The sequence below is a fragment of the Mytilus trossulus genome, chromosome 6, assembly GCF_036588685.1.
Source record: "Mytilus trossulus isolate FHL-02 chromosome 6, PNRI_Mtr1.1.1.hap1, whole genome shotgun sequence".
Lineage (NCBI taxonomy): Eukaryota > Metazoa > Mollusca > Bivalvia > Mytilida > Mytilidae > Mytilus > Mytilus trossulus.
In genome coordinates, this window is record NC_086378.1 from 27,914,011 (window position 1) to 27,936,363 (window position 22,353).

General features: G+C 32.8%; 1 protein-coding gene across 3 annotated transcripts in view; it reads right to left on the reverse strand.

The window, feature by feature from the left end:
• The window catches only part of LOC134721038 (fibrocystin-L-like), a 95,297-nt gene that overhangs the window by 18,575 nt on the left and 54,369 nt on the right, over positions 1–22,353 (reverse strand). For all 3 annotated transcript variants that reach the window (XM_063583723.1, XM_063583722.1, XM_063583720.1), the window contains exons 19-47: positions 21,891–22,006; positions 21,399–21,553; positions 20,874–21,034; positions 20,439–20,526; positions 19,736–19,896; positions 18,841–19,072; positions 18,206–18,475; positions 17,711–17,835; positions 17,234–17,366; positions 16,439–16,646; positions 15,848–16,083; positions 15,303–15,482; positions 14,613–14,789; positions 13,819–14,120; positions 11,302–12,478; positions 10,791–10,940; positions 10,284–10,449; positions 9,764–9,923; positions 8,996–9,152; positions 8,078–8,157; positions 7,432–7,561; positions 6,863–7,019; positions 6,214–6,419; positions 4,255–5,485; positions 3,149–3,443; positions 2,032–2,203; positions 1,328–1,606; positions 614–877; positions 55–303 (exon numbers count right to left, since the gene is read on the reverse strand). In XM_063583723.1, coding sequence (XP_063439793.1) covers positions 55–303; positions 614–877; positions 1,328–1,606; positions 2,032–2,203; positions 3,149–3,443; positions 4,255–5,485; positions 6,214–6,419; positions 6,863–7,019; positions 7,432–7,561; positions 8,078–8,157; positions 8,996–9,152; positions 9,764–9,923; positions 10,284–10,449; positions 10,791–10,940; positions 11,302–12,478; positions 13,819–14,120; positions 14,613–14,789; positions 15,303–15,482; positions 15,848–16,083; positions 16,439–16,646; positions 17,234–17,366; positions 17,711–17,835; positions 18,206–18,475; positions 18,841–19,072; positions 19,736–19,896; positions 20,439–20,526; positions 20,874–21,034; positions 21,399–21,553; positions 21,891–22,006 — 7,417 coding nt within the window. The remainder of the gene's footprint in view (positions 1–54; positions 304–613; positions 878–1,327; positions 1,607–2,031; positions 2,204–3,148; positions 3,444–4,254; positions 5,486–6,213; positions 6,420–6,862; positions 7,020–7,431; positions 7,562–8,077; positions 8,158–8,995; positions 9,153–9,763; positions 9,924–10,283; positions 10,450–10,790; positions 10,941–11,301; positions 12,479–13,818; positions 14,121–14,612; positions 14,790–15,302; positions 15,483–15,847; positions 16,084–16,438; positions 16,647–17,233; positions 17,367–17,710; positions 17,836–18,205; positions 18,476–18,840; positions 19,073–19,735; positions 19,897–20,438; positions 20,527–20,873; positions 21,035–21,398; positions 21,554–21,890; positions 22,007–22,353) is intronic.

Below are 22,353 nucleotides of genomic sequence, written 5' to 3' on the forward strand. Positions count from 1 at the left end.
ATGTTAAAATCAAAAGCTGAAACACATCATAATTTGTAGTACCCTTGGACTTACCTATATGTTTATATTCTAAATTGGCAGTAAGTGTGATTGTCTTCTGATCTCCAGCTATCGACTGAATAGTATGTTTCTCTGCTTCATTGACTTCATAGCCTGTTGCTGTAATAACAATATCATCCCCAGCAGACCAAGTTACTGCCTCAGAAAGGACTATTTGGTTAGATCCAGCTGATGCAGTTTGCTGAAGTCTGGTCCAGGTTTTAGCCACATTTTTACCATGCAGATCCAGGCCTCCAAATACAGCTAAAATTAACAAACAATATTCTAATATTACACTGAGATATTTTGAGGTTTAGCAGACCAACTTCATTTTTCCATACCATTCATTTTTAAATATTTTCTTTAGTCACTGTAAATGAATTTATCATATACTTTCTGTATGTTCTTACCTTATAAAATTCAGAAAAGAAAAATGTTGAACCACCTTAAAATGATTTTGTATATTAACAATACTTGCATTGAATAAAGACAACACTATTTACATAATCGTAACTGTAATACAGATCTTTTCCATAAAAATGGCAAAAAAGGTATGAAACAATCAACAACTCACCCATGGCTTTAGAACCAATATTTGGTCCTTCTGTCTTTGGCCAAACTGGTGTGGAATGATCTCCCCTTAATATAATTGTGGCTAAGCCCTCAAAAGGAGAGCTCTCTTGACATCCTATGATCAGTCGACCTCCTTGTATGTACAGGTACATTACATCAATGGTAAACTCTCTATCTTTAGTTGGTCCATGGCTCAATTCCAACACACCTTCTAACACTAATGAATCCAATTGAGGAATAGCTGTATCACCAACAACCCATGTATCTGGTAATTAGAAAATTTAGTTATAAAATGAGGAATACAAGTATCACCAACAACCCATGTATCTAATAATTAGAAAATTTGGTTATAAACTGAGGAATAGCTGCGTTACAGACAATCCATATATATCTGTTAAATAGAAACTTTGGTTATAAAATGAGAATAGATGTATCACCACCAACCAATGTATCTGTAAATTATGAAATTTGGTACTAATCCATATATCTGTTTAATAGAAACTATGAAATGGCTGCAATTCAAGATCTAACATTTTGAGCCAGACTTTTGGTCCAAATGATTTTCAGTCTTAATTTGAAAAAAAATCCTACTCGCTGTATAGATCTCCTGATTTATACTGGACTGAAAAATTTACATAATTAATGTCTCAATAGGAATTTGAATATGAAAACATAAACCAGAAAAATTTATGTCAATTACATTAGTATGGTTCACCTTTTTTGATTTTCAATTTCATATCTCCAGCCTTCGGTAGTCCATGAGTACCGCTACCAACATTACTGACATATCCATCAGCATCCACATCCCATATGGCGGTGTCGGACCATACTTGGGCATCTGACGGTCTTGTACATGTCGGTGGAATGGTATCAGGATCTGGTGGAGTAATACAGTCTTTAAAGTAACATTTGAATGAGTCTACATTCATTGGTCTGTCTACTGAGTTGACCGATGGTTTTGGTGATGATCTTTTTCTTTGTAATTTTCCAGCAACTAAAATAATAAAATGTAAGAATATTGAATTGACAAAGAAATTCAAATACAGCAATATCAATGGATTTTACCATCCAAATAATGGGCTTGGAGAACATCTTACTTAATAAAAAATGTTGGAAGCCTGAAATCTTAAATCAAAATAAGTAATAGGTCTGTTGATATACAATAGATATATACTGTAAATTCAGAAATTATTGCATGCATTTATTAGAATATATAAAACTTGGATCTTTCCTTATTAAACTACATCAAGCAAATTTGCAGATTACATCAAGTAAATTTGAAGATCATGAAATTAAATTGTTGTGAAATAGGATGAAAAGGAAATTTAACGGGAAATAAAGTATCCATGAAAATAAGTTGGTTTACAGTATGAAATACTCATCAATATTTATCATCATGCATCTAAAATGAATACGTACCCATAAAGCAAAAATAGTTGGTTGTATTGTCAAAGTACCAATCTCCATGCTTATTCCTACTTAAATCTAATGCTGATGTTGACATATTTTGTCCAGCAGCAGAACCTTGCCAATAAAATTTATCTGGTTTTTGGTCTAATAAGTGACAAACTTCTACATAATCACTGGCATCCTGAAAAAAACCATTTAAACAATGAAAATTTCTTCCTAAATTCTGTATAAATCAAATCTAGTGTTTATACGTTTTTTTTATTTTCCTGTTAATATTAATGTTACCATTACACAAAATTACTTTTGCATATAACTTTATACAGCTTGCCTTCCCTAAATCAAGTATAATTGTTATTCAAATATCCCCAATACTGTTACTTGGATTCATTATTATTCGTTGGATACAAATTTTCATGGGTTTCGTGGGTACAGGTAAACTAAGAATTCAAATGTTCAATGAAAAACAAAATTTCTGTAGGCTTTGTATGCAGAGATTTGCAAAACATGAAATCAAATATCCACGAAAAATGCACATTATCCTCAATCCAGGAAATTGATACCCACGAAAATAAATGAATCCACAGTACATGATTTATCTCCCTTCACTATTATCCAGTAGATGATGTACGTTAAACCTTGAGTCTGACCCAGGAATATACATAGGTTTTTTTTAAGGATGATCTTAGGTAAAAAAAAAAAAATCAAGGTTTAAAATTAATACTTAAAGACGGAAGAGCATTATATAATTACTTAAGGAACAAAATAAGCTAAAAATATTGATAGGTTATGGAGCTCCTTTTTAAGATTGTTTTTTTTAAATGGCTGAAAAGAGGTGATTCAGATTTTATCCTTATTTTTGTATTATTTGGGTCTACAATTAAAAGAAAAGAATCTGTGAAAAATTTGGTAAGTGAACTATTATGAGCTTTTTAAGTCTTAAATGAAAATAAAAATGGGTGTTATGGGGCAAAATATTGTACCCTGTATCGTAAACCTCACAAGAGTACATTCTTAAGTACCATAAAAGAAGGCCCTATATTACTGCTGTGATGAAATTATTCAAGTCATGAATTTAAAGCCCCACAACTAATATAAAAGTTAGAAAACAACATAAGAATTAACTTACATTAAATTCATAGAAAACTCCTGTATAACTGATGTTGGTAACATGGGCAGCATTCTCAAATGCGACTTTATGACTTTCACCTCCAATGAGAAGGACGACCCATCCATCTTTGTGAGTTATACGCTTGTCCACATAGTTTCCTCTCTGTGTACCATACTGGTTTGTGATCATCACATCTTTACCCTCTAATGATGCTGGGGAAATACCATTGAAAGACATCCTATGGAATTTAACTCCTGGGGGACAACTACTGGCTGGTAAATCCATCGTAAATCCATTGGAAATAGATGAACAACTGAAATGGAAATTACACTTGTCTTCAGTTCTTCCAATATGCATTCTTGCAAAGACAAAACTCTTAACTTAACTATTTTTATAATTTCTGCAGTAATGTCATGGCCCTTCCCTTATCAGTTTTCCCCATATCAAATTTCTATCAATTAAATGATTTGTTAATTGCCTTTGTTGTGTAGTTACTGTCTCTACATTATTGTTTTCAAAAATAAGTATCAACTAATTATTTTTTTCATTGTTAAAGGGCATTAACTGCTATAAGAATAGACTGACACTTTAGAGAATAATTTTTTCTTCATCAGAAATTGACTGAGTGTTTTACAGGTTAATAAACCTAACAAATAAAAGAATGTATCAAGTCTTTTTCCAAAATGTAATGGAAGTGCCAATTCGTCAACATGTATATATCAAAAGGACAAAATAATTCAAAGACTACTTGTTATAAATGAATTGACCTTAATTTGTGAGAATATATACCTCTTTTTTTATTTTGTTATAATTACGAATTATCCTGATTAAAATATGTCCGGTACAAAGAAACCAACACTTACTGTTATACTGTAAATTCAGAAATTATTGCGAGGTTTTTATAAATGCTAATAATGCAACTGGGTGAGTATTGCAATTATAAGAACTCACATTTTGATATCTGATACATATATATGTATGGAGATTTTCTTTAAATTGCAAAAATCAAGCTTGCAATTTAATCCATTTAGAAAAAATCTCATGCAATAATTTGTGAATTTATAGTACTACAAGATATTTTTTCGACCAGCTATTTCCTGCCATTGAATTATCATACCCCTTACCTTGATGGCAAATGTGTCATGGTTGGTACAATTGAACTGCCTGCTGCCTGTCCAGAGAATGTTCCATCCAAATCAACCATCACTCCTTCATGTAGCCAATCAAATCGTACTCTGTGACTACTGGAAGCAGCGTCATAGGCTATATTTTTGAAATGATATGTAAAACCTCCACAGTACAAAGAACATGTTCCATCAATTTTAGTATAGGTAAAGGCTTGGCATGAATTCTGATCAAAATTATAAAATGACACACCAGAAACGATCAATCCATTTCCATAAGGCAGAACGATTCCTCCAACTGTACAACCTGTGCCTGACCAACCAGGCTGTTTATCAAGATACTGGCTTCTACCAACAATGACTGAATCTTTGATAGCATGACCATTAGTCTCATCAAACTGGGGGGTTTCAACTAATGACTTGCCTTCATAACCAGCTTTCTCATTATGTACTGATACAAAACCAACCATCTGAGCAGCGCCAATATTAACAAATTCTGCACCTTTTTCACAGTTCCAAACAGTAAGAGTATTAAAGACTGCCACTGTCATTGCTGAAGATGACGAGCATGAACCATCCACCCTTGGGAAATAATCATGGAAAATCCATATTCCAAACCATCCTTGAGAATGAACTGTGTTATTTTGGAAAACACCAATTGGCACATGTTTGGGACAGACGTTGGGATCAAATGAAGGTCCATCAGGGTGGTCATGCATTCTATACCAGAAACCAAAATGTGTTCCTCCAGCGGCAGTATTGTGTTGAACTGTATTGTTAGGATTGGTTACCCAGTAGGCAGCGGGAGTGATGTCATCGTTTAGAAGACTTGTACTAGCAATGACCTTCACTGCAAGGTTATACTGGAATGTGTTACCTGTCTCAACGCCATCTTCTAAGAAAAATGCTCCACCCATGATGTTATAAATCACAGTGCGCTCTACGACCAGACCGTGTGTGCCGTGCACATTTACAGCACGATTAAAGGTGTCATGTATACCACAGCCGCTGACGTATGATTTTGTTGTTATACCAAGAAGATGGAAATGGATTGGATAACGTCCAAGTCTGAAAGCTTGACCAGCATGGGACACTTCAATGTGAGATATCCTAGCTACAGCTAAATCTTTATTTTTTTCTGCTGGATTGATCATTATATGGCCACCAAACTGGTCAGTTCCTTGCTCATCCCCCATTCTCCCCTGGAAACAGGTCTGTGTTGCAAATTCACCTAAAAACCAAAAAAGTATAAAAATATACAGAGGAGATATATACGGTATGCAAAACCTATTTCAACTTTAAAGTACATACACAAATTTACTAGTCGTTGAAAGGGTTGAGAATAATGTTCTATTTATATTTTAATGCAAACGGAGGAATGAAGAGTAGAACATATTTAGACTTTTTAAATTTAAACATGATTCTAATTTCATTACAAGAACCAAAACAATTACAATTATACCTTTACAAAGATTCTGAATATGATAATATATATATTGTTTAAAGAACTCCATGTACAAATCAGTTGTAAGTAAACCAACCCAAAAATGTCATCCACAAATAAAAAACTTTTAATTCATTCAGATCAGGGGCAGATGCAGGGGTTTCCAAAGAAGCAAAGGTATCCCCTTTTTGCAGGATATTGTTTTTTTAGTATATATGTATTGCTCTTGCTTCCTCTCTGACAATTCTGAATCAAATGTTGTAAAAGATGGGCTAAAGAAACCAAAGGGACATTCAAACTCAAAGATCGGGGAAAAGACTGACAATGCCATGGCCAAAAAAAAAAGACTAACAGACATATAATAGTATGCAAGACATAACATAGAAAACTAAAGACTAAACGACATGAACCCCACAAAAAACTTGGGTGATCTCAGGTGCTCTGGAAGTTTAAGCAGATCCTGATCCACATGTGGCACCCGTCATGTTGCTCATGTCATCAGAATTATATCTTACCTGTGTTGAATCCATCTGGGCATGCTTTAATATCAACCTCAAACTGGACATCACTTGACCCTTGAAATTTAACATTATGTGACAGAAGACCCACTTCACCACGTAATTCTACAGTAGTACTACCAAACGTTTCACTTTCGGCCACATGTTTGTGGGCTAGGGCTGAATCTAAGGTCAATGTTTGTCCAGAAATGGCAGTGATGGTTCTATAATAGAAATAAAAAAACATTGGTTCAATAATTATGGAAATTATATAACTTTCCACCAAAGACCTAATGAAGTAGGCACAACTATACATCACGGTATGGTGATCAATTGTTTCAATATTAATGTATGAAAGACCCTATGTAATTAATTTGAATATGAAAATATTCTTTTTAATTTCTACTATACTTTAAATTTGAAATATGAAATGAAAAGCTTTTTTTAGAATCTATTGATATGAAAATTTATATATATATGCTCAAATAATTACATGGACGATCAAATAACTAGAAAATGCATAGATGAATAGTAAGTTTTTCAGCTGAATGGTTAGATTAAAAAAACATTTAAATTAAGAGTGAATTTATTTTTGTAATATTATACCTACCCTGAAATTCATTAATATAAATACACCATGAAAATAAATACAATCAATATATCTTACTTTGTTTCAGATTGGCTCTGTGAGTGTCTGTGTCCAGTTGTTGGTAAGACAATTTGACTTCCTACAGGCCAGTTAACAGCTGCCATTATAGTTATTGTTGTGTCTCCAGCATTAGCTGTCTGGGCAAGATGAGTCCAGGTAACTGGTGTTGGGATACCTGAGAAAAAAACAAAGTAAATCTTAGAGCTACTGCTCACTAATTACCCCACCCACTTAAAGTATAAAGTAAACAGGAAGGTGCTGAGTGATAAACCTGAAAGCGCATCACACAGTAAAACTGAGTAATATAAACCATGAAACCAGATTTCAGAAATCCTTGTAATGTAGTTCCTGAGAAAGATGCAATGAAAAATATTCATTGGACAGACAGATGGACAGACAGACTGACAATTGGTGTCTACATTGTAATCTTAATAAACAGCACATAATACTATAAAATTCTTAAATATCTAGCACCAATAGACCTTGGTGGCCTTCAGATGTCTTTTGCTCTCAGTTTTATATGTATTGTGGAAAAAACAATTATTTCAAAAACAAAAGTACCATTGGTTAAAGACGCCATAACTCACCATGAAGATCCAGTGTTCCCTCTCTTACTGCCAGAACTTTGCTTCCATATATAGGAAGTTCCTGACTCCTAAAAGCTCCATGCAGTCTAATTACAGCATTACTCTGGAAGGGTTTGTCTTCTGTTCCAACCTGTAAATTTTAATAAGTTTTTTTTAATCTAAAATAGCAAAACACCATCAGAAAAGAAAGAAAGATCTTCAAGACCAAAAGTTTAGTGGTTAAATTTTTTTTTTTCATATTTACAAAATAAATAAACATTGTTCCTTCTAAGGCATTTGACAACTGCATAAAATTACCAGTTCATTAGAGAACTTGATATATGCAATCTTTCATCTTTTACATTGACAGAAAAAATAACATGAAGAGAGTGGAGAGTTTTCTCATTGGCAATCATACCACATCTTCTTTTTATATATATGCAATGTTCTAAATTACTGTATTTCACATCGTACAGTGAAACCTGTTTAAACGGAACTTAATCCGGACTTATGATTTTGTTCGGTTTTGACCGATATTCTGTTTAATCAGGTTGACAACGCATACAATTTGATATGACAGTGCTTAAGAACATGTTTGGTTTATACAGGTTTTTGGTTTACGCAGGATTGGGTTTAGCCAGGTTTTACTGTATCAATGTTTACTAACCTGGAGAGCTCCACCATTGGTGATTAATATATATTCTGAATTCAATTCAATATCTTGTTCATCAAATATCAATTTTCCTCCTGTAATTCAAATATTGCATGTGATTAAACAAATAAATTGTAATGGTGTATATACAGTATATGTACATAAGCTGGAAATATCAACTTCCTTACAAACCCAATGTTTTGTAGGCAGATTTAAGGTGGTACCTAACACAACAGGGAGAAACTCTGTAAAATCAGCTAAGCATTTTAATCACATTGTGCTGTTAAGGGAATATTGAGCTTCTCAATGATCAAAACTAGTGTTTGTCAAACTGCTATATAATCAGTGTAACTTTTCTAATAAAATGGTTGGTTCAAATTTTTTGAAATTTTTGAATTTTTGTCAAAGGGTTGAAGTAAATACTTTGTCAAAATTTTATGAAAATTAAAAGAGCCAAATAAATTTTAGCGAAAGTGTTGGGTACCACCTTCAACAATTTATAGTAATGGTGCATATACAGTATATGTACATAAGCTTGAAATATCAACTTCCTTACAAACCCAATGATTTTGTTGGCAGATTTAATTGGACATTTTGCATAATTTCTTTATCTGACAACATGAAGTTCTTTATCAAAAGAAGCTGTGTGTGTTATATAAAACAGATAATGAAAACAAATCATGCCTACCTCAAAAATAACTTTTTCATCTGTATTTATAGCATACAGAGAGCCAAAAATATCTCATCTTATAAATACAACTCAGAAACTCACAATTTATAGTTCTCAAAAGTTAGAAGATAAGAATTTTGAAATAGGTAAATTTCTTTTCTTTTTTTATTTTTATATCCGAAAAAACATATAACATATCCTAATTGCTTGTTGAAAATTTCAATTGGTTAAAAATTAATTTTGTCACAGATTAAAGTACTAACCTTGTAACAATAGTGTCTTTAATTTAGGTGTGGTTTGGTCCAGTAAAATTGTCATTCCAGCTGGGATAACAACTATTTCTCCTTCTGCAGGAGGACTCTTTCCACCCCAGGAGTTTGTAGAAGACCATGCCCAAACATAGCTGAAGGCTGCATCAACCTATAAAATAATAATTCTACCTGTTACTCATGGATATCTACTTTCAATGTAAATGGAAAATTGACTGGTGTTTGAGTTTATAATTTGACAACTTAAACTTTGTATTTGTCAAATAGAAAATATTGCTATTTTTGGATAATAATATTCATGACATAAGATTTTGGATAATATGACTCATGACATAAGATTTTGCATCTATTGACTTCATATAACGGTATAACAATAATGTAAAAACTTGAATACCTGACAGGAAATTACTGAAGAGTCATATCTAAAAAGTTTCAGATATATTTCAAATTTGAAGAAAACCCTTTAAAACAGTGATTTTATTTTCAATGCAGCATCTGAACAAACACAAACAGATTTATGGGGAGCGAGCTAGGAGGGTTTTTTTTGCTCAGTTTTCACTATGATTTTGAGCTTAAAAACAGCAATAAAAGTGCTGTTTCTTTGTTTTTTTGTATGTTTTGTGGCAGAGTCATATTGTGCATTTACTGATTTAGTATTATGGATGGATACCCCTTGTCCTTTGTTTTTCTATTACTTTTAGTGCAATTTCTTGTCCCTAACATACAGTTAAACTTGAGCATGTTTTAATAAAATAAATATACCTGTCTTGCATTTCCTCCACCATTGATCTGTAGTTCGACTTGTGCATCAGTAGATCCAGAATTTCTTGCTCCTGTTGTACAGACAACTTTTGTATCTGCAACAGTTTGTACAACACAAGCAACTCCACCAATATTGACTGTTACATCTGGTGTAGAACTTCTGAAATTCAATTTCAATTCATACTTAAATTTTCAATCAGATTCCAGTTTTCTCATATATATATAACCCTATCCAAACTACTAAAATAAGTTAATTTCATTCTGACCTAGAGAGAAAAAAGTTTTCTTTGGCTTGTGATATGAATATATTGTAAGAAGTTTTGCATTATAATACTGGAATTGGTTTCAAACAAAAACTTTCATTTCTGATCAATCATAAAGGAGGTATAGATAAGTTAACCAATCAAAATTAACTTAATGTAAAGGTAAAAGTCATAGTTGTCCCCCCTGATAGCCACCCACAATGCTCTATAAATAGTTAGTAATACAGGTCTCATTTCAACAAGACTATTCTACCTACCCAAAGCCAGTTCCTTCAATTGTAAGAGTTGTTCCCCCTGATGTTCCACCAATAGATGGAGACACTGAAGTAATGGATGGTGAGGCTGCTGAGTCATACTGATAGGTTGATGTGGCTGCTTGTCCATTATCCATGACTTCTACAGCACAGCTTGCAGTTACAGTTCCTGAAACACAAAATCAATGTAATTGGCTGTAGCTGCACAGGAGTGGATTTTCATTTATCTTAAATAGTAGTGATCATACTATACTTTTACTTGATCTTCTTTAGAACATAGATATAACTGTGAATATTTAAAACATTGTGACTTCCAAAATTCACAATTTTTGTTTTTTTAAGTTTAACTTTTCTTATTGTCATCATTGTTCTAAGCTTGCGAACTCTTGTGTCAAACAACTGGTTACATCACAGTTCAATATTGGGTACTCATTGAGATTCTGCTTCTATACTTCAGTTACCTGTATAGAAGCTTGTTGGGGAGTAGAATACAAACTTGTTTTCCTTTACCTGTAGAAGCAGGGGTTGAACACACCAGATTGGTACTTGTACTAGCTGCTTTATCAACAGTACATTCCTGACCACAGATAAGTACTTTAGAAGTTTGAGGATCAAATCCTAAACCAGCAATGGTAATTACTTGTCCTCCACCAAGACTTCCTGAAATTACATAAAATAGTAATAAGAATGCCACTACTTTTTCTTATATGTGTTATGAGAACTAAGAAAACAAACAATATTTTTAAGCAATAGTTAATTTCAAGCTGTAATTTAATTTCACTAGACTTATTTTTGGTCTCTTGTGGAGAGTTGTCTCATTAACAATCATACCGCATCTTCTTTTTTTATATTAAAAAAATCTTTAAAAATTGTAAGCTTTGTATTATCATATTGATTTGGCTATAGCTTTAGCAGCTCAACATTTTTCAGAATATTGTTCAATTTGATTATTTTGCAAAAAATACATTATACTATAGTGATTTAACTCCAAAAAAAATTGTAATCGTAAACCATATCCTACCTGTTGCAGGGTTGATTGATGAAACTGACATAGCATATGTAAATTGAACAGATGAACCAGCTCTTCCCATTGGGTTAACATTGACCATAACATCATATTGTCCTGGAGATTGAACTCCCAAGGTACACATAACAGATGTGCTGGTTGCAGAAGATACAGCACAAGTGGCTCCACCTACTGTGACAACATTATTTCCAGTAACAGTATCAAATTTAGTTCCTGTGATCGTTACAGTATCTCCAGATTGACCTGATGATGGTGAAATGCTTGCGACAGATGGGGTCATGGCTGAACCATATGTAAAGGTCAAGGTTTGTGTATAAGTCACACCATTGGATATTACAGTGACAGTTTTGGCGCCATCTGTGCCAGCAGGTGTAGAACATTCTATTGAAGTTAACATTACAGCTACTATTTCACATTGGTTTCCATCAATGATGACTTCGGTTTTATTAACAACGAAACCATTTCCTGAAACAACAACGACTGTTTTGCCTTCAGTACTGCCTGAAGATGGGGAAATGGATGTCAGCGTAGGAGAACTTGTTACAACAACTGTTGTTGATGCTTTTCCTAAAGAAGCGACGTTGACATTGACTGACTGGTCCCCTACTGGGGCTGATGGTACTGTACATGTTAAACTGGTATCAGTAGCTGCCGATACAATGCAAGCCTCTCCACCAATTGTAACACTGACAGCTGAGGTATCTGTTCCAAAGTTTGTACCACTGACTGTCAATGTTGTTGATCCTGATATAGTATCTGGGGTGACACCAGTGACGGTTGGTGTTTGGTCAGATTTGTACTGGTATGAACATAAGGATGAGCTAGTGGAAGAGCAGACAGCATCTGCTTTTTGTCCATCACTAGCAGTGACTGTGACCTTGGCATTCTTGAATCCTTCTCTGCCTGCTCTTGGTAGGGTACAGGTTATTGTAGAATAGTCAACAGAGATGATGGGACAGTCATACGTTCCAATCATGACGGTTGTTTCTCCGGCAATAAATCCTCCACCAGATATTGTTACCACTTGACCACCTTCCACTGACCCAGACTCTGGTGACATGGAAGAAACATGAGGTAGCAGTAGGAAAGATCTCTTAGCATCTGTTGGTAACTCTAGTAAAAATTGTCCACGATTGAATGATGATACGTCAAAATGTTCAACATTTCCAATCTAAAATGACAAAACAAATCATTACATGCATTACATTACATTACATTAAAACACTAATGTAGTAATTTTTATATATTTCACTTAAATAAATAGAAAATATTTTCAATTTAAAACATAGAATCATAACTTGCACTTGACAAAACCTATAATAAAACAACCATGTGAAATGGATTTAAAATCACGATCATATCGCATGAATATTTTAATTCATGCTAGAACTCTTATGAAATCTTTCTACAGTAAATAATAACTAGAGGCTCTAAAGAGCCTGTGTCGCTCACCTTGGTATATGAATTAAACAAAGGAAGCAGACAGTTCATGACAAAATTGTGTTTAGGTGATTGTGATGTGTTTGTACATCTTACTTTACTGAACATTCTTGCTGCTTACAATTATCTCTATCTATAATGAACTTGTCCTTGTTGTTTCAGTCGAAAATGTTAGTAAAAATTTACAAATTTTATGAAAATTGTTAAAAATTGATTATAAAGGACAATAACTTCTTAGGGGGTCAATTGACCATTTTGGTCATTTTGACTTATTTTTGAGTCTTAACTTGCTGTACATTATTGCTGTTTACAGTTTATCTGTATCTATTATAATATTCAAGATAATAACCCAAAACAGCAAAATTTCCTTAAAATTACCTTAAAAATTGACTATAAAGGGCAATAACTCCTAACGGGGTCAACTGACCATTTTGGTCCTGTTGACTTATTTGTAAATCTTACTTTGCTGAACATTATTGCTGTTTACAGTTTATCTCCATCTATAATAATATTCAAGATAATAACCAAAAACAGTAAAATTTCCTTAAAATTACCAATTTAGGGGCAGCAACCCAACAATGGGTTGTCTGATTCATCTAAAAAATTGCAGGGCAGATAGATCTTGACCAGTTAAACAATTTTACCCCATGTCAGATTTGCTCTAAATGCTTTGGTTTTTGAGTTATAAGCCAAAAGCTGCATTTTACCCCTATGTTCTATTTTTAGCCATGGCGGCCATCTTGGTTGGTTGGCCGGGTAACAAAACACAAATTTTAAACTAGATACATCAATGATGATTGTGGCCAAGTTTGGTTTAATTTGGCCCAGTAGTTTCAGAGGAGAAGATTTTTGTAAAAGTTAACGACAGACGACGGACGACGGACAACGGACGATGGACGCCAAGTGATGAGAAAAGCTCACTTGGACCTTTGGGCTGGGTGAGCTAAAAACAAGAAAAAAATAAATGAAAAATATAGTTTTAATTTCATTCTAGGTGAAATACCTCCAGAAATATTGCATGCAAATGTTTTGAAATTTTATTTCAAACTTGTCATTTTGTGTTTAAGTTACCTGCATTTTCCCTTGTGGATCTACTGTGCAGGTAGCCTTTGTATCTGAAGCTGAGGATACAACACAGAGGTAGTCTCCCAACTTAATCTTGTTTTGACAGGACTGTGCACTGAAGCCTGTGCCGGCTAGATCAATGGTGTGTGCTGCTGATTGCTGGTTGTTAGATATAGATGACACTTTACCGGTCATACAGGACTGGTACATGAAGTTGAACTTGTCAGCATCTCCTGACAAAGAGCTGCATGAAGATATAGCTGTGGTGTCCCAAGGACAGGCTCCATTGTTTGATGGTGTTGTTGATCCTTTAAAAAGAAAATGCATTAAATATACTATTATTAAGAATTAAAGGGAGACAATTTTAGAGCTGATTACCATTTTCTTTTTATGGTAGGGGTAAATTTTTAAACTTGCAATTAACATGAATCTGAAATAATATAATTGATTGTTTACAAATTTTCTTATAAATTTTTTTCTGTAATGGCACTTCAATTTTATGCCTATCCCAAGTCAATCAGTATGAATGAAGACCATGAAATGAATGATTATCCAGAGAAATAGCATTAAATATATGGTTGTCAGAATCTGAAGTATTCTTGGTAATATTGCAAAATGCAAGTGCTTGAAGTACATCCAACATTTATGATTTTTATGTTAATGTGCAAGTCTTAAAATTGTGCATGTTCCTTTAAATGTAGCCAGGCTTATTAGACTCATGACCATTAAGAAAGCTTTTACATAGCCAAGGAAGATGTTCTATCTAGAAAGTTTTTTTAACCTAATTTAATTTGATATACCTTTATTTGTTGTATCATAAGTGGCTTCATATCCATTTCCTTTCAGCATTAGGTTCTGTACAGAATCAACCCTGTCAGTAACTTCAACCTGCCCATGTAGACTTATAGATATACCATCGGCTAAACCACTCCAGTAGGTAAAGGAGGTTGGTCTGTATGCATGGTATTTGTAAGATCCTGTAATTAGAGTCCACAAATTTATATAAGATGTATAGACTGAAGCACAATAATGTAAAAGAAAGAGGAAAAATATCTATCAGTCAGACATTTCTTCTTGGAAAGAAACCTTTTTTTAAAAATGTGTACATCATACTTACAGTAACAATTATTAGTTTTATGACTAATGCTTCTGTTAAAAGTAAACAGTCGAAACTACTACAAGATTAGAGTACAGTAAATTCAGAAATTTGGAGGTCATTTATTAATGTGATTTTGTTATTTTAAACTAAAATTCGATTTGAATGTTTGCGATTTAATGAAAATTTTTGTTTAATTCTGTTTAAAAATTTCAAAAATGCAGGTTCAAATTATTTTGATTGTTATCCAGTCACATTTTTCACAATCATAAAACATCGTAATAATTTTTGAATTTACAGTACTTATAGTTTTTATATTAAATTTTATGAAAAGTTAAAAAATTATCTACTTAATATAAGAAGAATAAGATCATAACAAACAACCATATCCTACCTGTAGCTGTGGCATCACCAGAAGAGAATCCTCCAGTTTTATCTGCTGTGGCAGTTATATTATCTGATTGGTAAACACCTAACATGTAGCCATTTGTTCCAAGTGACCACTGCCAATTAATGGTATCTCCTTCCTCCACGGTCAAGGTCAGGGGATCCCAGGCAAAACCGGCCCCATAGGCTGGAAGTAAATAGTAACAGTCAGCAAATTGTTGTGAAATGGGAGTCTGAATTTCATCAGATTAATGTTGGTTAAAAGAAGAACATTTTGAATCCAATATTTACTCTTTGTATTTTTATATATTCTTCATTCATAATCAATTTAGCCTGTCATTATAATTATCACAATAAAAACTTTTCTAGCTAATTCTTTCATTAAAAAATTGTTTAGCCGAATTTCTCTATTTTTTTAAAGCTGACAAAATTTTTCCGAAACATGAATAAAAGATCGATGCTAATGATGTAAATCAATTCAATATCGTAGTCATTTCTACGACTTAAATATTTAGGAAAACAAGGCATTATCAGTATATGAACATAACTTACTTGAATGAGATCCTTGGTTGGTAACCACATGAGTTTTAGCTGTAGATGATGTTAGACAAGTAAGTTCAGTATCAGCTATATCTTGTATTTGACATTTGAAATCTCCGAAAGAAATATCAACCAATGAGGCATTGGTACCAAATCCTTTTCCAAACACAGTTACAAGACTTCCACCATACAGGGATCCTTGTGTGGGGTAGATATCTGTCACAGTTAATTGATAGGTTACTGTTCCACTAATAAATAAATAAACATTATAATTATATCGTTAGAAGGTATATAACATATTTAAATTATTAGAAGATACTGTGGATTCATTTATTTTCATGGGTAGCAATTTTCAGGGATTGAGTGATATTGGATGTCCCTTTGAGTAAAAATAAATAACAACAACTACTATGACATTTCTTCCAACGGATCAAATTTTATATAATTTTGCTTTACATATTCACTCATTTGCGATTTGTTAAAAAAGTTCTATATAAACTACTTCTTTTTCATATTTGGAGTTTCAGTCATTAATGTTGGTCCTTAAATTTATTTTATGGTAAACAAGATTGATATCAAACACAAAGTTTTTAAAGTACTAACACAACATTTGCTGCAACTGCTGCATATCCATCAGCTCCAATACTAAAATCAATACTGTATGTTCCTGGGGCGTTGGCTGGTAGAGTGACAACCACACTGGAAGCGGTGTATGAAGTAATGATAGCGACTTTTCCATTGACTTTAATTGCATCTGCACTAGAAGCTGCTCCTCCGAAGCCACTTCCACTAATAGTAATTGATTTTCCTCCTACATTATAAATATTATAAATGAAGATTAAATATTTGTGGTGTGCCATATCTATTGTCATCAAATCTGAAAAAAAAACTAAAATGCTTCATTGTAGCATCTGAGTTTATAATCTAACACATAATAACTTTACACACTTGTTAAAAGACTTAAATCATACAAAACTTTTAAATCTTTGATTTGTTTCATTGAAAGTGCTGCATATCTTAAGCTGAACGTCACTTTTTAGATCTGAATATAAGAATTTTTATGGTAATATCCAATCCAAATTTTATGCTGTATGGGATGACTTTTCCATTCTTATTGGTATTCTTTGCTTGGTTGTTATGTTCAAGGATCAGTTTCATTTTGTTTTATTTTTGGGGTGTTATTTTATAATATAGATTTTTGTTTCTGTATAGGATTAAAGTGTGTTCTCTCTGTAATGATACTGATCCAGACTGAAAAGGGATTTTTCTGTGGAATTTAAAGATAATTTAGATCTTGACATAATGTGTAGAAAATGTTTATTGTTGAAGACTGTATGTTGCTCTCTCTATACTTATTTACTTTTGTTGTTGGGTTGCTGATTCAAACAAAAATCTTACCAAACACAGAAGCCTCATTTGAGCTAATGGCTGACATGGTTGCAGTCTTGGAAGCATCATATGTGAATTGTGTTGGTGAAGTAAGTGTGTTCCCGTATTGTACACCAGTTACAGCAACACTAGCTGCTGAAGACTACAACAGAAATTACATTAATATAAATAACCAATCTTCTGGAACTGACTGATAGACCATAACAGATAATTGTATTTATAACTGTTCTTAGTAATACTTCTTATGCCATTTCTTCTAAGATTCTATTCAAAACTAAGATGTACAAAAAGAGTTTCTAAGCAAACAAATATAGAAATATAGCTGGCTGTTCAATGTGATCCAAGGTTGTGTGTTAAACCGTACATTAACTTATAATGGTTTACTTTTACAAATTATGACTTGAATGGAGAGTTGTCTAATTGGAATCATACCACATCTTCTTATATCTACTAAAGAAGACCTATTTGAGTTTTTAATGAACTTACCCCCTTGGGAGTTAGACATACAACTTTTCCAGGTTCACTGGTCTGTACTACAGCAGATACTCCATCAAACTGTACATCCACATCTGGGGCGAAACCTGACCCAGTGACAGTTACTACAGTGCCTCCTGAAAAAAACATTTAACAGAACTGTCAGACCTATTCAGTTATTCAATCTTACATTTCGTAATTCAGCGGCATTTCTTCCATGTATAAAAAGGGTATAACTCTAGAACGGTATAAGTGAAGCATCCCAAGTTCAAGCTTGATATGTGTGCTGTGTATATGTTTGAGAATATTTGGTTGAGGCAAGCTTAAGTACGAGAACAGAAACTAATCTTGGGACATGCAGACACAGATAGAAAGACCAGGATAACACTTTATGGGCAAAACAAATAGTGTTGAATTATACAATGCCTTAGAAATTAATCAATTTCTTGAAATCATATTACCGGTAGTTTGTACAAAAATCATGGGAAAATAATTCAAATATAATACCTGCAAGACTTCCTGAAGTTTGTCCACTAATTCCAGTAATTTCTGCTGTGTATGTAAACTGTATTGACCCTGTAGCTTGACCTTTTCCTGCTACTTTTACGAGTATAGGAAACTGTCCCATTGGTCCATTTCCAACATTACATTTTAAGTAGGTTGATGCTGCTGCTGTGACTGTACATGCTACACCACCAATTGTCACTGTGTTGTCAGCCTGAGTTAAACTAAAGCCAGTACCATCAATGGTCAATTCTGTTCCCAAAGCTTGTGTACCTGAATAACAATGAAAAATATTTTCATAAACAATACTCGGTTCTGTTACCAAAATTTGTATTTCGTAATAACAATCAATAAGATTTAATAAAAAAATACTCAACAATTAAAGGATACAAAATTCAACTACATTTCAAAATTTTATATGAAATAAATGTCAAGAATAAAATACCTTTATAGTGGTAATTTTGAGATAATAGGGCTTAAAATGAAACCAAATATCTTTCACAGCTAAAAAAGCCAAATTATTATTTCCACGAAGACAGCTAAATAAATGAATGCATTCGATCATGTTTCAACATTACTAATTAAGTTACTTGAACAGGAGATGCCCATAGCTTTATCTAACATTACAAATTAAGTACCTTGAACAGGTGATGCCCATGTAAATGTAGGGGTACTGTCTGACTTCCACTCAAAGTCACAAGTTCCAGCACATTTTGAGGGGACATTGTTTATGCCAACCTCTACCTGAGGTTTAGTGTGGGGTGTCCTTAGGTAATCTCCTCCAATGGTGTCCAACATATGACCTCCATTTCTTACGGTCCCTGTTTTAGCACTTGGACTAGCTCCATTCAAATTGCTCTGGTCACTAATCTGTAAAATAGAACCAAATAAACTGTACAAAAGTTTAATCTATATTCCCTTGCATGTAGTAAATGTATATGATGTCATACAAATACATTTATTATAGACACTGAATATCATACATTTTAATTACAGTCTATCATTTAGTTATCTTTGACTATAAGCTAAGGTCTATTTATATATAGAGAGGGGCAATAAATCAGTATATTATATTTAAGGGTGTATAAAACAAAGAGCAGAAAACAGGCTTCCAATGGGTCTTTTACACAGCAAGAAAATCCCACATTCAGAGGCAGACTTCAGCTGGCCCTTAAACCAATATAAAGGACACAAAAATGCGGTAGGATTCCCGCAGAGATTTAGTTCCAAAGTTAAAAAAATATCTGTTTGATTCAAATGAAAAATATATCTGTATGTGCTTCTTTTAATTAAATTTTCATGCTTTTAGAAGATAAAAAAGACAACATACTTTTTCTGTATATTTTACAAATTAAGCAAAATTCATTTGATATTACACTATCAATTAACCAGTCTTATCTGTTACCATGGTTAATGTGTAAATTGTATCTAAAAATCACCAGAATATATCCATATCACAAAGAAGAGATTAAAAGCAAGACTTATACAATATCAAGGATGTTTCTCAGAATAATTTAAAATGGTTATACATACTGTTATCTCAGACTGGTCTCCCCTGTTGGTTAAAAAGGTAATAGTCCAAGCAAAGTTAGAACAGTCTCCTTGATGAACAACTTCCACCTGTCCCATTGTATCTTTAAACTTAGATTCCAATAAAACTTTCAATTGTTCTTCTGTAGAGTCAACTGGGATTCCTATAAAATTATAAAGCTTTATTATATACAGAACTTGATTCTATTATGGTTACAATTTAATAAGCAATCAATGCACTTACCCCTATGTTCTTTTGTTAGCTGTGGTGGCCATGTAAGTTTACGCAGGATAAAAAAACCACAAACATACTTTATATTCCTAAGGATCATTCAATTCAAGTTTGGTTGAGATTGGTCTACAGAATTTTCAGAAAATTTTCAATAAATTAAATAACATTGGTTGAGATTGGTCTATTGGTTTCAGAATTCAGAATTTTCAGAAAATTTTCAAAAAATTAAATAACAACGATTGATTGATTGCTTTAAGTCCAGTGGCAAATATTTTATGCATGTTCAGGATGATAATAGGTTTATAAAAAAATAAATGTTGTCAATGATAGATGTTAAGTAATGCTAATATCTCACATAGCCCGAAGGTTTGTCACAAAGCATATCCAATGTCTTTGTTAGCTTTCGAACAATCATCAGCCTAGCATATAAAATTCACAATAGGATACAAATACTTGGGAAAAGAAAAAACTTACTTAGGGTAGCTCCTTCGTAGGCTACAGTAAAGGTACCAGTAATTGGTGGGTTGGCTTTAGATGTTTGTGTAACAGCAACAGATATTCCCTGAAATATATAAAATATTTTTCAATTATAAAGTCCAAGTCTGTATCTATACTATTCACTTTACATTATTCAAACTGACATGGCAAAACAAGATTAAGGTCAAGTTGTTTCTTCTTTTAATCAATGTTTGGTCACTGGTGTAAAATTAACAACCTGAGTATTATCATGATTATAAAATACTTTTGTGTATTAAATTAAATGTAAATTTGTAGTGTTCTTGTTGGTATATATTTTATCTGTTATCCTTTGAGGCCTACAGGTAAAATTTTGTAATAAAGATTAGTATAAACTTTTAGAATTTCTGTACAGTTATATTGATAAAAATCTTGAGTAGAAGGAAGACTTACAGTTTGAGTTCCAGCAATTTTAAAGAGGTCAAAGTTGTTTCCACATTCGAATGGTTCCATGGTAACCTGATATTGATTCATTGCACTGCTTGATACACTGACAGTCTTCATTGGGAAGCCTCCTGGTTTAGCGGCTCTGTATCTTTGGTAATTCATTCCACCTGAAATAAGAAAAATATAACCTTGAAAACTTTTATCACACTTATATGATTAATTTTGTGGAAAATAATGAGAAAAGAACAGAAAAACCATATATTGTCTTGGAATATCAAACTTTGTGTGGAGGAGGCTTATACATGTTATTAGACAGAGCTTAGTGCAATAAATATTTTCTGTGATGGCCATATAGCTGATGATGCAAAAATTCTAAAAACTTGTAATTTTTATAATGTTCTAATAAGAAAAAATTTAAAGTCAGCTTTCCTATAATTTCATTATTAATTTGCTGTTTTGAGGTTTGAATGACCCCCTTTTGTATCTTTTGCATTTTTTTATTATTGTATTTTGTCTTATGAATCTGCTTACTTCCAACATCAGAACTACTTTCTAACACGATAGCAACAGTATCAATATATACATCCTCGTCGGATATAACTTGTATATTATCTACACGGTGAAGAGATTCATCTTTGTCACGGGCTATCAATGGAGTACCAATGTCCATACAAGTATAATTCCATCTAAAACAGAAGAAAACTGAAAATTAGTTCACAATTTTGTTTTTTCACAAAACAAATAGCAACTGTAATCAAATTTTATTTGTTTTCATTTCTATACATAAATAATACTAGCTAAGCCTTCCTTCCTCAATGTGATAAGAAGACATTTTACTTCTCAGTGCCCATCTCAAATACCCTGTCTAGCATACTTTAGGATTTTCCTTTGAGGTGACACAATGTCACCAGTGTACAAATGGATTGTTCCAACAAATAATGAGGCTTGTTTTTTTTATGAAATTGATGGATTTGCATTTGTCAATTTTTTTAAAATATAAAAAGAATCTTTGACAACACTTACGTGTCCATTGAAGCTTTTCCTTCGAAATTAATGTAAGTCCAGCGGCTCCTCTCTGCACCTTTATAAGTATGTTGGAATTTCAACTGCTTAATACTGCCTTTGTAACCAAAACATAACTGAAATAAAAATTTAATAATTTCATTATTTTCAATTTAAATTTTCAGCATTTTAGTAAAAAGAAAAACAAATATTCGTGCAAAATCAAAATATTAATTTACATGAAATTTAGGATATGAGACAAATAAGCATTCATTAAACATAAACTTTTTCAATCTTTTCTCCTTTTTACTTTATTCTGGTCATGGTTGTCTTTATGTTTTTTTTTTTTACTGCAACCTTGATTGAAACATTCTACCATAACTTGGCCAGGCTTTATCAGAAGAACAGTTGTTTATGCTTTTTCTTAGAAGTAGTTAGAACATTTTTTTGCAAAGTGTTATCAAAATTTATATATCAGTACAAA